Source organism: Alnus glutinosa, chromosome 13 (genome assembly GCF_958979055.1).
Source record: "Alnus glutinosa chromosome 13, dhAlnGlut1.1, whole genome shotgun sequence".
Taxonomy (NCBI): domain Eukaryota; kingdom Viridiplantae; phylum Streptophyta; class Magnoliopsida; order Fagales; family Betulaceae; genus Alnus; species Alnus glutinosa.
In genome coordinates, this window is record NC_084898.1 from 1,578,586 (window position 1) to 1,593,328 (window position 14,743).

Here is a 14,743-nt window from a genome sequence, read left to right on the forward strand (position 1 = left end):
CTTTTGCCATGACGATGGGCTTCGTCTTCTTCTCGTCTCCGCCTGTAGAGAGCTTCACTCAGGAGTCTGTGATGCTGTGGAAGGAAAAGGAGGTCGCGCAGAGGTTTTTGTCTACTCTCAACAATGGAGGTTTTCCCAGGTAGAAAAAAAGTTGGTGAGTTCTCATTCCACATAAGAGGGGCTAGAAAAAGGAAAACAAAAAGAAAAATAAAAATAAAGGCCAGGACGAATGCGAACATAGACTTCTATAAACCGTATCCCTATTGATCATATCTCACTTTTTCACTAGTCTTATCAAAGGACATTGGGCTTATTTAGCAAAGATATATACAGAACATAATAGAATAATGGATTGTTAATTTTAAAATTAGTAAAAAATAATGATGTGATATAAAATAAAAAGAATTTGTATATAAAAGTGAAAAAGTTTTGGATTGTAGTGAATTTTTTTATTTGAATAGTAATAAAAAAAATTATTTATATGATATAAAAAGTGAAAAAAAAAGTGAAAATATTTTGATCTTAATTAGTATTAAAAAATATGAAAAAGTGAAAAAAGAAATACATGAACAATAACCGCATTACTGTGTACCGTTCCGCCACTTGGCAAACAAGGCCATTCATTCACAACTTACTTTTTCTTCTTTCTCACGCACCCGACCTAAATATCATTTAGGATTGCAGTTTTAAAGATTTAAAGAAGTGCAATCTTAAAATGTAGTTTTTGAATACACAAATTTTAAATTGTAGATAGCATTTAGTAAAATTTGTTATAAAGTGTTGTTTCTGTCAATTGAGTGTTTGGATAACATTGGTATAAAAGTGCGGTTTCATGTGCAAATTACCAACGAGGACATAGTTCACAAATAATTAAAATTAGTACCTTGATAAATCACAGGAAAAAGAAAAAAAGAAAAAAAAAACTTGAAAGTATATTAAAAATTAGCCCAAATCATAAATAATAAAAGTATTTGTCACCCCACAAAAAGTTGGAAAAATTAATAACAATAACAAGGGAAAACTTTACTTAACTCTCATGTTTAGTGCTTTTGCAATCATACCTTCAGAGTTTAAAAATTTACAATTTTGAGTTATCTTATTTTAAAAAATTTCCTCTTCCTCCCGATATCCTCAAAAACTGTTCTGCAATGCTCAATGATAGAAAGTATTCCGGGTCATCCTAGATTTGCATTGCAAATACTAGATTCAAGAACTAAATTGGCAAAACAATTTGATTGCAAGCAATCTTAAAACAATGTATACCCTTTTGTAAACTCATTATTTGCTTTGACAAGCCATCTCAAAAACAATTACTTCAAAAATGTTCAAGAGCACGAAAGACAGTTTCCAAGCTCTTTGGAACAAAACTATTTCCAAGGTATGTTTATCTAAATCAAACACATTAACTTGCTCAAACGTAAAAAATTCCAAGGATCTTTCGTTTGTTATTTATATAGTAAACTCTACATTGATGTGTGAATCATGCCAAACCAACAGAGCATGATTGGAACCCCCCCACCCAAACCCAAAAAAAAAAAAAAACCCTTTTCCAAACAATACATACATGGTTTTTCCATCGAAATTACTAAGGACTGCCAACAAAAGTTCCTATATTCCTTTCTATACAAAAGATGGCCATGAGTAGGCAATCCATAGAAAATAAGAAGTATTTAAAACCACTCTTATTTAGAGATTTTCAATTATAATATTTTCAAATAATTGAAGCTTAGCCAACTTGTAGATTCCATTCTAGATATTAAACTGAAACAGGAAAAGCAATTTTGCAGACACTTTAAACCTCATTCCCAACATACAGATAGTCACCTCAGGGTTCATCTGAGTTTTTAAAACAAAAATACTTCATAAATTAGCACAAAATATGAACTATATTTCTCATTCCATTCAAGAATTAATCTTTACGTTTAAAAGAATCTCCATGAAAATAAATCAATGAATGAATACAGAAGCATGTGGTTGTTGTATCTTTACCAGATACTTTTTTATGTAGACCCTCACCCTTATTCCCCATATGCTAATATTTTGCAATCTAGCAAAATCTACAGTGCAACGAGCTAACATTGTCTTTTTCACCTTGTAGTCTAGAAAGAATGATAGTGGTGCAGGTAGATAAAAGTTTAATAAGACTAGAGAAGATCAAACATTTTTTTTATGTTAGTTCATTCTCTTCTGAACAAAACACATGCACTTTTTACAATATACTGAAATAATTTACTCAACTTCGACCCAAATCAGAAACCTCTTTTATAGTTTGTTTCTTTTGTCTTCCTAAGAGATCCAAATCATAATCAATAGCTCAATTTACATTAGACCCACTATAAAATGCAGGGTTTTTTTATTTTTTATTTTTATTTTTTTTTAAGTTTTGATTAACAGAACAAGCATAAGACCCGTAATGAAAAATGCTCAAAACAAAAAGCATTATTTTACCGCCCCCTCAAGAGATCATTTTGGAGAAAAAAGAAAAACTTTGATTACTTACATACAAAACCAATTCAACCCCAACCCATTACAAGGTTCGAGCTTTTCATTCAGAACATCGTCCAAGACTGATAAATCGAACTGACATTGTAATAACCAATGCTCCTAGAGACTAACATATCACAAGCTAAAAGAATCGAAGAAAAGAGAAAAAAAATAATAATAAAAATTGTACCTTCAAGAAATTACCAGGTATTGAGATCAGATATTCAGATCTGATAGGAATGTGCAGAATGGTTCATTTGAAATATCAATTTGGGGCTTAAGTACTTGGAAAAGAAAAAAAAATTATGGTTGAAGGAGACGACGTTGACATGTCTCTATCCTGCCGTTGAGTCGTTGACAGAATGATGGGAATTGTTTGAATCTGGAACTATAGATTCGTTGGAGTGCGTGTTAAGCGAAAAAGTTGAAAGACGGTGTCGTTTCTATTTACTTCATGGTTGGGCTTAATTAATACGGTATCAAATCCTTTTTAAAAGTTTCTATTAGAATTATATATATATATATATATATATATATATATATATATATATATATATATATATATATATATTGTTCTGCATATAATTTTTTAAATATTAATAATTATTTCTAAATTAAATAGTTAGAATTTTATCATATTAGTATTTATTATTTTTAAAATTGGAAAAGAATGATAAATATCGAAAAATGTTAGATTGTTAAAAGTAATAAATATAGATATGATAATTTTTAATTATTTAATTTTAAAACAATGATAAAGAGTTAAAGAATTTTACATAATAAAATATTTTAAAATTTTCAAAAGATCCTGGTGTTTCAGTAAAATATTAAACAGAGCGCTTTTCAAAATTGTTCTTTTGTATTGAACAAAGATGACCCATTTCAAATGCTTTGTTTGTTAACGTGTTTTGAAAAATATTTTGGTATGATATAAAGGTAAAAATTGATAGTTTGTTTTTAGAATTGTTTTATGTGTTTGGGATTTTTTTTTTTTTTTATTTTTTTTATTTTTTGAAATAGAAAGCAAAATTTTTACCAAATATAGCCTAAAATATTAGTGAAAAATATGATGAGAAGAGGAGAGAACTTTTCCACACATTCATAAATTTAGATAGGTTACTTGGTGAAATTTTTTCCACTTACAAGGTACAACCTCAGCTAGGTGTCATGCCAAATTCTTCACTTAGATTTTATATCGGATTATACGCTTGCGGGCAAGTTATAGCCTTAACCAAATTCTCTACTTAAAATCATACAGCAATTCATATGAAATTAAGAAGTGGTTATTCTCTGTGCTACAATCCCATCGTTCTATACGCAACCACTATGCTAGCACAGCTGGTCAAGTTATCTGGATTTCCTCCCCTAGTCGAGTCTTATTATTTGTGCTCTATTTTGCTTCCTCGCGTTGGCTTTTATGGTTTGATTAGAACTTACAATTTGGGCTTACCTTCCCAACCCAAATCATAGGCGCCTAAATTCACATTCCTAACATGGATTAGCCGAGAATATATTTGGTCTATCATATTTATCTACTTGATTTAGACATTTTTAAAACATCTCTAATAGAAGAACAAACAACCAATTTTGAAACATCTTATTGCTAGAGGTGGGCAGAATATCCGATTGCCGCCTACTGATTGCCATCGAGCTGCCACCGGCCTACCAACTTTTGGCAGTCAGTAGTCGAAACAAAAAAACTATTCCGATGTTAGTTTGGTTGAGTAGGCGGTGAAACTTTTATTCCGTCGTTAACCCAACCAACTTAACCGACTTTGACACTCAATAGCTTTTTGCATTTCTTGTTTAGCCCAATAACATGTCCAATAAACACTTGTTTAGCCAAAAATAAAAAATTGGCACATAAAAAAAAGGCTTGACCTAATATAAAAAGCCAACGACTAACCAATTTAGCCGATTTTACCGAATTAATCAACTTAACCAAAATAATCAAAATTTACTCATATCGATACAACCAACTTTTTCGATTCGGTAAGTGAAAATACACCTACAGTCACCAATTTAACCGATACTCGGGCCCTAGTTATTGTAATCCTCTTCGACATTAATCTATTTAATTCAATGAGGAAAAAATTAACACATACGTACTGTGTTGAATCCCACATCAAACTTGTACTTAGTCTATGTTAATTATATAAATGATTACAAAAAAAAAAAACTCTAATTATGTCTAATCCAAAATCACATAGAAATGACTAACAGTCGTGATATTCAATGCAAGCCATGCTGGTTTGGTGGTAGTTTTTTGGTGGCAGACAAGGATATCCCGTGAAATGTCTTGTCCATTCCCAGGGAATTTGGACAGTGAATATAAGAGGGGATGATTTATAGAACCACCAAAAACAAAAACACCAGCAAATATATTAACGGTGTAACTGTAACAGAAAATAATCTAACATATGAGAACGGGTCAGTTCTACCAGTGAATATGAGCATTATGCAGGATACCAAGCTGATCAAATCTGCTACCATTATTAATTATAAGGAAGTCCAAAATAATTTATCATCACACAATCCTAAGGGTGTATAATAACAATAGAGAGATACTATTTAAGGTGACCGCTATAACACTATCATATGATTAAGGTGACGTAAAAGTGAAAATCACAGCTCTCTATACATGTAGAGCTTGGATTGCAAGTTTAGATCACGACTCAACCACTGCTCAAGTCCATGAGCTTGTTTTAAATTCTGGGAAGGAGATGGATTAATGGTCAGACTTGCAGAAGGAATGAGGTGTAGTGGTTCTGAGTCCTTCCCCGATGCATCCATTAGCAGACCTCGAATCGAGTTCTGGGCTGCTAATCTCCCAATACCTCCTGCACCAATCTCTTCCATATATTTCCTCTGTTCAAAATACCTAATATATTTTGAACAGATAAAATCACGGGGGTTCACAAATAGACAAGGGACCCATGCAGACAAAGCAGCAAATTGATTCTCCTCCGTATTCCTCTGGTGTTTAGTCTTCATAGCAACAGTGAGTCCTGCTGTGATCACACTTTTTGCAATTCCAAGGCTGTGTTTCAGTCTTTCATCCTCAATAAATCTCTCAATCGGGACAGAAATGAATGGCGGATTGAAAAGAAAAGATTCGAGAAAGACACCGCTCTTGGCCATAGTTTTTCCGGCAAGCATTGCAATTGCTGAACCAAGGGAATGGCCAGCTAACCAGACATTTGAATCGCCAACTGTAGCAACCATGTTACAGACATGTTGCATGGCAATCTCAAAACGAGATGTCTGGTCAAGTCCATTCCGAATGACGGCCAGATCCGACTTGAGATCCTGAGAGCAGGATTGTCGCTTTAGTAAGGTGCCTCGGAAAGCAATCACGTATCGTGGACTTCCATCTAGTGAGTGGTTACGGTGAGACGCTGGAGGATTGAATTCATAAATGGCTCCAAAGATGGAACAATCAGCATCATCTACAAAGGGACGAAGCAGCCGAAAATGGAGAAACTCCCACCAAGGAGGAGCAAGGGCATGGGAACCTTGACGGTTTGCTTGGCGGTCCCGTTCGAGAATGTAGACACCCTGAACCAAACTGGCAGCAACAGACCTTCGATGGTTTTCACTCCCCCTGCATATACCACACAGCATCCTTAATTTTCCCTCAGCATCTTGTAAATACAGAAAGAGGGAAAAGGATATGCAGCTCTACATATGCAGGATAATGTCAATGTCAACAAGCATATGCAGGATAATGGCCAAGAAGGAAATTAAAGTTCCATACAAATAATATAATAATTTTTTTTTTTTTTTTTAAAAAAAATGGACACCAGCTCTACATGCGTTAAAAATATAAAACTGGGTGTAATTAGAACACATGCATGCGACTCTTACTGGGGAAGGGGATGAAGCCTATGAGACATGGTTCCAAACTGTAACCATGTAAGTTGCATCAGAAAAAGAAAGAAAAAAAAGAATTTTTTTTTTTTTTTTTTTCAATAGTAATTTTTTTGTTCCCAAATGAGAGGAAGGGGTGATTCAAATTAGTGACATCTGCTTCATAAGGCATAATCCCTAGCAAATTGAGCTACCCCTTAATGACAAAAAAGAAAAAGAAAAATTACTCCATAAATTGTAATTTTAATCCAATATGATTACACTCTCAAATCACTCTTTGTCATATTGTTTTACAATAGAATGAAACAGCTAAAAAAAAGCCATTTTTATATTGTTTAATTATCAAGGACCAATTTCAGTCCATTTGCAAGAGTTCAAAATATATCATTGATCAGTCACAAGCACACCCTACATATCATCTTCAAAGAACCTTAGTGGCCATAGACCAAAAAGATAAGTAAATTTTGAAACAAGGGACTGTAATTTATTATCTATTCTTTTCTTCTTCTTCTTCTTCTTCAAATATATATATATATATATAGGGAGGGGTTAAAGGTCTCACCAGTCAATAGAAGTTAGGTGAAATGGTCCTGAAAGGCTAAAGTCTTTCCTCTCAGATGTCATTAACGCCATAATTTCCTTTTCCCTCTTCCTCTTGATATCCTCAAAAACTGTTCTGCAATGCGCAAGGACAAAAAATGTTAAGGGTCATCCTAGATTTGCATTGTGGAGACTAGCTAGATTCAAGAACTAAATTGGCAAAACAATTTCATTGCATGCATTAATCTTAAAACAATGTAAGCCGTTTCGGAAACTCATTATTTGCTTTGATAAGCCATCTCAAAAACAATTTACTTCAAACGTGTTCAATAGCACGGAAGACAGTTTCCAAGCTCTCAAGAACAAACTATTTTCGAGGTATGTTTATCTAAATCAAACACATGAACTTCCTCAAACGTAATAAATTCCAAGGATTTTTAGTTTGTTATTCATACAGTAAACTCTACATTGATGTGTGAATCGAATCATGCCAAACCAATAGAGCGTAATTGGAAACCACCCACCCCAACCCCCCACCCAAAAAAAGAAAAAAGAAAAACCTTTTCGAAACAATACACATGGTTTTTCCATCGAAATTACTAAGGACTGCCAACAAAAGTTCCTATATTCCTTTCTATACAAAAGATGGGCCATGAGTAGGCAATCCATCGAAATTAAGAAGTATTTAAAACCACTCTTATTTAGAGATTTTCAATTATAATATTTTCAAATAATTGGAGCTTAGCCGACTTGTAGATTCTAGATATTAAACTGATACAGGAAAAGCAACTTTGGAAACACTTTAAACCTTATTCCCAACATAGAGATAGTCACCTCAGGGTACATCTGAGCTTTTCATTCTGAACATCGTCAAAGACTGATAAATCGAACTGACATTGTAATAACCAATGCTCCTTGAGACTAACATATCAAAAGCTAAAAGAATCAAAGAAAAGAGAAAAAAAAAAAATTGTACCTTCAATAAATTATAGGTATTGAGACCAGATCTGATAGAAATGTGTAGAATGGTTTATTTGAAATATCAAGCTAGGGCCTTAAATACTCAGAATTTTTTTTTTAAAAAAAAAATGGTTGAAAGAGACAACTTTGATATGTGATAGGGGTGTGCACGGGGTGAATTTTTGCCATATTTGGCCCCGCCTCGCAACCCTGCGGTTTTGAAAAATGCCACCCATGAACCGCAAAAGATGAGTTACATTCGTGTGGTGTGGGGGGAATTGATGCAGGGGGGTGTGAGTTGGGAGGGGTGGGATGGGTTTAGGCGAAAAAGATGAAGAGACGAAAACAAGAAACAAAACAAAATCCTGGCAATCAACAAACCCACGTACTCATTGAAACAAGAAACAAAACAAAGGAATAAAATTTTGGTACCGAATGGAGCCGTTTAGCGCTCACAATCAAATACACGGCACAACCATGGCTTCAAAGACCACTAAGAGCATCCCTAGCAAGCTCTCTAAATTTTCTCTAAATTTTAGCTAAAGAATCCACTTTTTTTGATTTTGTCTAGCTATCACTTTTAAAAAGCTTCATACATCATATTCTTTATTTTTTTTTTTTATTTTAAACAGATATTATTTTTTTTATTGATTTTGAGAGCAACAACTTTAACAACTTTTACTACCATAAAAAGTTGCTCCGAGTAAAATAAACTATATCTAGAAAAAAGTATTCACAAATAAATCTAACAACTCAAGCAATCGTCAATATTTTTTTCAATTAAAAGGGGGGGGGGGGGGGGGGGGGTGCCCTGAGAATTGAGAGATACAATTCCCCAACAAATGAATTGGGCATTGCAGATTATACACAAATTTGCAGCTGAAACTTAGTTAAGAACATGTCAATTATATTCAACCGGCCAAACAATCCCCAAATCACGAAAAATTGGGAGACAAATGAATAATTATCCAGCAATTTGACAATATTACCAACGTAAGCCCTTTGCTCTGAGAAAGGTAAGCCCCTTGATCAATCGTTTAAGGCAAGGAACTCAGTGATCGTAAGCTATGGGGCTCCTTCTGTAGACTTGCTTGCGCCTCCGGCCGTGCTCGACGAACCCACTAGAGAGAGTGAGAGATTGCTAAACCAATGGAAGTGCAAATCAGGGATAAAACTTATGACCCAATAAAGAGTGAGAAAAAGAAAAATAAAGAGCGTGAGAAGCGTAGGAGGAAAGTGAAGAAGCGGGAGAAGAGAAAAAAAAAAAATTGATAAAACAGTGAATGGCGAAAGGAAAAGGAGCATCTAATTTATAGAGATTTCTGACCATAATTATTTTGCAGAAATTTTAAAGAGCTTTGACCAAAGATGGAAATGTATGATTTTTTAGTAAGACTTTCTCAAAGTAAACTGATAAAGACCTTCAGGGCAGGCAGCAGGGAAAACGAAGTCAACCTTGTACCTAGTTCATGTTTTTAAAATCGAGACAAGCAGCTTTGACCAAAGATGGAAATGTATGATTTTTTAGTAAGACTTTCTCAAAGTATACTGATAAAAGACCTTCAGGGCAGCGGCAGGGAAAACGAAGTCAACCTTGTACCTAGTCCATGTTTTTAAAATCGAGAAATGCTTGTCTTACGACCTCTACCTAACTCCCAAACAGAAGAAACGAAGTCAACCTTGTACCTAGTCCATGTTTTTAAAATCGAGAAATACTTGTCTTACAACCTCTATCCATCTCCCAAACAACCTCACAGATAAGCACAAGACTACTTTTTTTCCCTAAAAAGAAAACCCCACACCACTATATCATTAAAATAGTAACTTTTACTTTTTCCTTTTGTTTTTTTATTCTTTTATTTTCTTTTCTCTCCCTCTCTCGTCTTCTTCGTCCTCACACAGACCGTCTTTTTTCTTCTTCTTTTTTTTTTTTTTTTGTTTCTCTCTCTCTTTCGTTGTCTTCGTCAAGCAAGCCCCCATCCCTGTTGTGCCCAATTCATGTGCAAACAAACACAAGAAAATCGAAAAGCATATCAACAGAATGAAAATCAAAGCCGCACTTTTCTTGGATTTTGGTTTCTTCTGGGTACTGATTTTTCTTTTTCCCAAAAAAATTCCTTATTTTCCATCTGATTTCCCCAAATTCCTTCTGATTCCTTCCCTTGATATTCCAATTGGAAAGCTATATCTTGCAAAGTTCAATTGAAGAGTGGAACTTGACCGTTTTGAAGATTACCCATTTGATTATTTGCTGAATAGATTTTCTCTTTGGAATCGCTTTTCTTGGGGTTTTTGCAGAGTCCTCAATGGGGTTTTCGATTCCGTCATCGTGTTTGTGGTGACGAGAATACCCTAAAGAAGTGCGGGTGAGCCCCCACAAAAAATCTGTCCCCTTTCTCTTTTCCATGAGTAATCGTTTCACAGGTACTGATCGAGAAAGAGACAGGAAAACACACGTCTTCTATAGTTGACATGGAGCTTATTTTATTTTATTTTTATTTTTTTGTACTGTAACAAAATAAATAAATTAATTAATTAATTAATTAAGAAGAAAAGTTCACATGAAGCTTAAGCTTCTTCTTCTTCTTCTTCGTTTTTTTTTTTTTTTTTTTTTTTTTTTTTGCCTTCTAGATCTGGATTACAGTAGGAGTCGCTCAGGCGGAGCTACAATATTTTTATAATATTTGTACAACTTTCAATAATTTTTTTTTTTCAAATTAATTATTAAATTTGTTTTGTTACATATTCGATGGATGATTTTTTTAAAAAATAAAAAATTAATTTTTTTTTTTAAAACCATACAAAAATCGTATAGAAATTATAAATGTATCATATTTCTAATCATTAATATATAATGATATGACTCAATTAGGGGGAGAAAATCCAAATGACTTGACCAGAGATTAGAGACTGTTAGAATGGTAGCACAGAGAATAACCGCTCAAATATTTCATTTGAATTACCCTATGATTTCAAGTAGTGAATTTGGTTAAGGCTATAGCTTACCCATGAGTGTATAATCCGATATAAAATCTAAGTAAAGAATCTGAAACGACACCTAGTTAAGGTTGTACCTCGTAATTGGAAAAAAATTTACAGAGTAAACATATCTAAATTTAAGAATGTGTGGAAAACTTCTCTCCTCTTCTCATCATATTTTTCACTAATATTTTAGGCTCTATTTGGTAAAATTTTTGTTTTCTAATCTAAAAAATAATAATAATAATAACAAATAACCCAAAACAAAAAACAATTTTAAGAATTCACTCAATTTTTACATTTATATTACATCAAAATATTTCTTAAAATAAAAAATAAAAAATATTTTTCAAAACAATTTTAACAAACAGAATTGAATCAAATAATTGGGTCATCTTGGTTCTATGCAAAAGGACAAATTGGGAAAGCGCTTCTATTTAATATGTTATTGGAATCAGGATCTTTTGAAAATTTTAAAACATTTTACCATGTAAAATTCTTTAAATCTTTATCATCGTTTTAAAATGATCATATCAATATCTATTACTTTTTCCAATCTAACATTTTTCAATATTTATCATTCTTTTCCGATTTTAAAAATAATATATACTAATATGATAAAATTGTAACTATTTAATTTAGTAATAATTATTAATATTTAAAAAATGATACGCATAATAATATATATAAATGATTCTAATAGAAACTTTTTAAAAAGGATTTGAAACCGTATCAGAGTACGTTTGAAATTGTGATTTCGTAGACAATAAGTGTGATTTTAAACCAAATCGCAAAATATAAATCATTTGGGAACTGCATTTTTAAAAATTGTGATTTGAAAACGCAGAAAATTTACTTTTTCAAATCGCAGGTAAGATGATGTTTTTTTGAAAACGCAGAATTTTAAAAGTTAATTTGCGATTTTAAAGGATAAATTACGATTTTGCCAAACACTAAACTGCGATTTTGCCAAACGCTAAACTGCATTTTTAAAAATCACTTTTTTTTAAATCGCACATTTTAAAATCGTTATTTTAAATCACACTTTTAAAAATCGTAAACCTAAACGGACCCTTAAGCCCAATCATGACGTAAATAGAAACGATACCATCTTTCAACCTTTTCGCTTAACACACACTAGTACTCCAACGAATCTATAGTTCCAGATTTCGACAATTCCCATCATCCCATCCACGCAGGATATAGACATATGATCTGTGTTTTGTCTTTCGGTTTCTTTTTGCGGGTGCAGGTTGGATTTTGATCCATCCATGCAGGCAGTTTACGAGTTGAAATTTTAAAAAATCCGAGGATCTTTGACTTTGGTTTTTGGGGTGGGGTGGGGGGTTGGAATTTAAAAAGAAAATGATTCTTGCACAACTGTTGCATAATTGTTGTGCACCAATCACTCCTCATTTTAAACCCTAAGAATCTTTGACTTTGTTTTCCCTTGCCAACCTGCCTTGAAATTCTTTATCAGTTTATCTTTAAAGTTTCTCAAAAAAAACACCCTCTATTTCCATCTTCCTTCAAGCTCTTTAAAATTTCTGCAAAATAATTATTGTCAGAAATCTCTCTAAATGAGCTTTATGTCTTTCGACAGAACCATCAGCACGGAGCTAGATGGTGTAGACCCATTTGCACCCAAGAAGCTTAACTCCAGCAGGACAAGGGACGATGTCCCAAGTGTAATTGTCCTGAAAAGACGAAAACAAGAAACAAAACCAAGTCTTGGCAATCAACAAAACCCACAACTCATTGAAACAAGAAACAAAATAAATGAATAAAATTTTGGTACAAAACAAAGCTGTTCGGCGCTCACAATCAAATGCACGGCACAACCATGGCTTCAAATATCACTAAGAGCATCCCTAATGAGCTCTTTAAATTTTCTATAAATTTTAGCTCAAGAATCTTTTTTTTTTTATTTTTTTTTTTATCCATCACTTTTAAAAAGCTTTATACATCAAACTCTTTAAATATTTCTCTATTTTAAATAGATATTATTTTTTATTGATTTTGAGAGTAACAACTTTAACTACCATGAAAAATTGCTCCAAACGAGAAATAAACTTTATCCAGAAAGAAGTATTCACAAATAAATCTAACAACTCAAGCAACCGTTGATATTTTTTTCAATTAAAAGAAAAAAGGGGCCTTGAGAGTTGAGAGATACAATTCCCCAATAAAATGAATTGGGTATTCCAGATTATACACAAATTTGCAGCTGAAACTTAGCTAAGAACTTTCAAGATAAACTGATAAAGAGCTTCAGAGCAGGCCGTTTACTAATTTATCAACAAATGAACTAATAAAAAACTCCCTTGCCGGCCTGCCATCCAAAAATTATATATGGATAATTTAATTTTTTGCTCAAAAATCAAATCATTTTATAAAGAAGAGTATTATTTACTAATTTTTGAATGGCAGGCCAACAGGGGAAAACAAAGGGTTTTTTTAAATCCCAACCCCCCAAAACGAAAATGACCCTCGGGAATCTTTATCAGAATCTGAATGTAGTTAACACACATGTATCAGATTAGTTAGATGAGTTATGAGTTTAGTTCAATCTGTTATCTTAGTTAACACACGTGTACTTATCTCATTGGTTTCTTGTACTGTATAAATACAGACATATTTGTATTATTTCATTTTCAACCTAATCAGATTAGACATTCATTCCATTCTCTCTCTGAGTTCATCCTCTTTCCTATTCTTTGCGATTCTGTACATTCAGATTCTGATATGGTATCAGAGCATTCAAACATGAACGATTCTCGATTCTCCAATGAGAATGCTTCCAGTCCGTTCTTTCTTCACAACGACGATAATCCTGGCCCGGTACTTGTGCCTTAGATCTTAACCGATGATAATTTTAGCACTTGGCGCTGATCCATGGAGATGGCTCTTACTGCCAAAAATAAAATCTATTTTCTTGATGGTTCCATTCCTAAACCATCTTCTACTGATTCATCCTTTTCCGCTTGGACGCGATGCAATACGATGGCCCTCTCGTGGATTCTTAACTCGATCTCTGCTAAGATAGCCAATAGCGTGATTTTCAATGATTCAGCCGCTGCTATGTGGTCTGATCTTCAAGAATGCTTCTCTTAGAGCAATGGTCTCAGAATTTTTCAGTTGCAGAAGAAAATTTATGTTCTTGCTCAAGGTAACAATTCAGTCAGTGCCTATTATACTCAGTTGAAGGGGCTTCGGGACGAGTTATTGAGCTTTCGTCCTGTTTCCAACTGTTATTGCGGTGGATCGAAGGTTCTTGTTGAGCATCATCAGCAAGAGTATATATTTCATTTTCTCATGGGCTTAAATGAGCCTTTTGCTAACATTAAAGGTCAGATTCTTCTGATAGATCCTCTTCCACCTATAAACAAAGTGTTTTCCTTGGTGCTTCAAGAAGAGAGGCAGCGTGAGCTCTATGCTTCTTCTTTGTTTGTGCATGATACTGCACCTTTATTAACCAAGATTGATCATTCTCCTTCCAATTCATATCCTAAACAGTCACAATTTCGTAAACCATGCCCTCTCTGTTCTCATTGTGGTCTTTTAGGCCATACCATTGAAAAATGTTACAAATTGCACGGCTATCCTCTAGGTTACAAACCTAAGTTGCGTCTTGCTTCTGCTCATCAAGTTCAGAATACGGTTCAATCTTTCGATTCTGTTCAAATTTCTGTAACTCAAGAGCAATGTCAACAATTGCTTGCTCTACTTAAGCCTTATGATATGTCTACCAACTCTTCAATTCAAGCAAGTTCCTCTGCACCTCCACAGGACCATATTTTTTCTAATATGGCAGGTAATATCCAAACTTTTACTCATGCTTCTTGTCCATTTGATAAGCGGTATTCAGTATTTTCTTGCACTTCTTTTCTTCAAATTCACCATACTTGGA

The 14,743-nt window shown here is 33.5% G+C and overlaps 1 protein-coding gene across 1 annotated transcript; it reads right to left on the reverse strand.

Annotated features, from left to right (window-relative positions):
• Window positions 1–5,109: 5,109 nt before the first annotated feature.
• LOC133854536 (GDSL esterase/lipase At4g10955-like) lies at window positions 5,110–6,987 on the reverse strand. Its single transcript, XM_062290772.1, has 2 exons — window positions 6,917–6,987; window positions 5,110–6,088 (listed from the first exon to the last, which is right to left on the reverse strand). Exons 1-2 carry the CDS (start codon window positions 6,985–6,987, stop codon window positions 5,110–5,112), a joined length of 1,050 nt encoding a protein of 349 aa, XP_062146756.1.
• Between the last annotated feature and the right edge of the window lie 7,756 nt (window positions 6,988–14,743).

Bases quoted from the DNA above. Each gene is read 5' to 3' on its own strand.
- LOC133854536 (XM_062290772.1), bottom strand. From the start codon at position 6,987: ATGGCGTTAATGACATCTGAGAGGAAAGACTTTAGCCTTTCAGGACCA. The intron at 6,089-6,916 runs GTGAGACCTTTA...TGGTATATGCAG, and splicing joins CACCTAACTTCTATTGACTG to GGGGAGTGAAAACCATCGAA.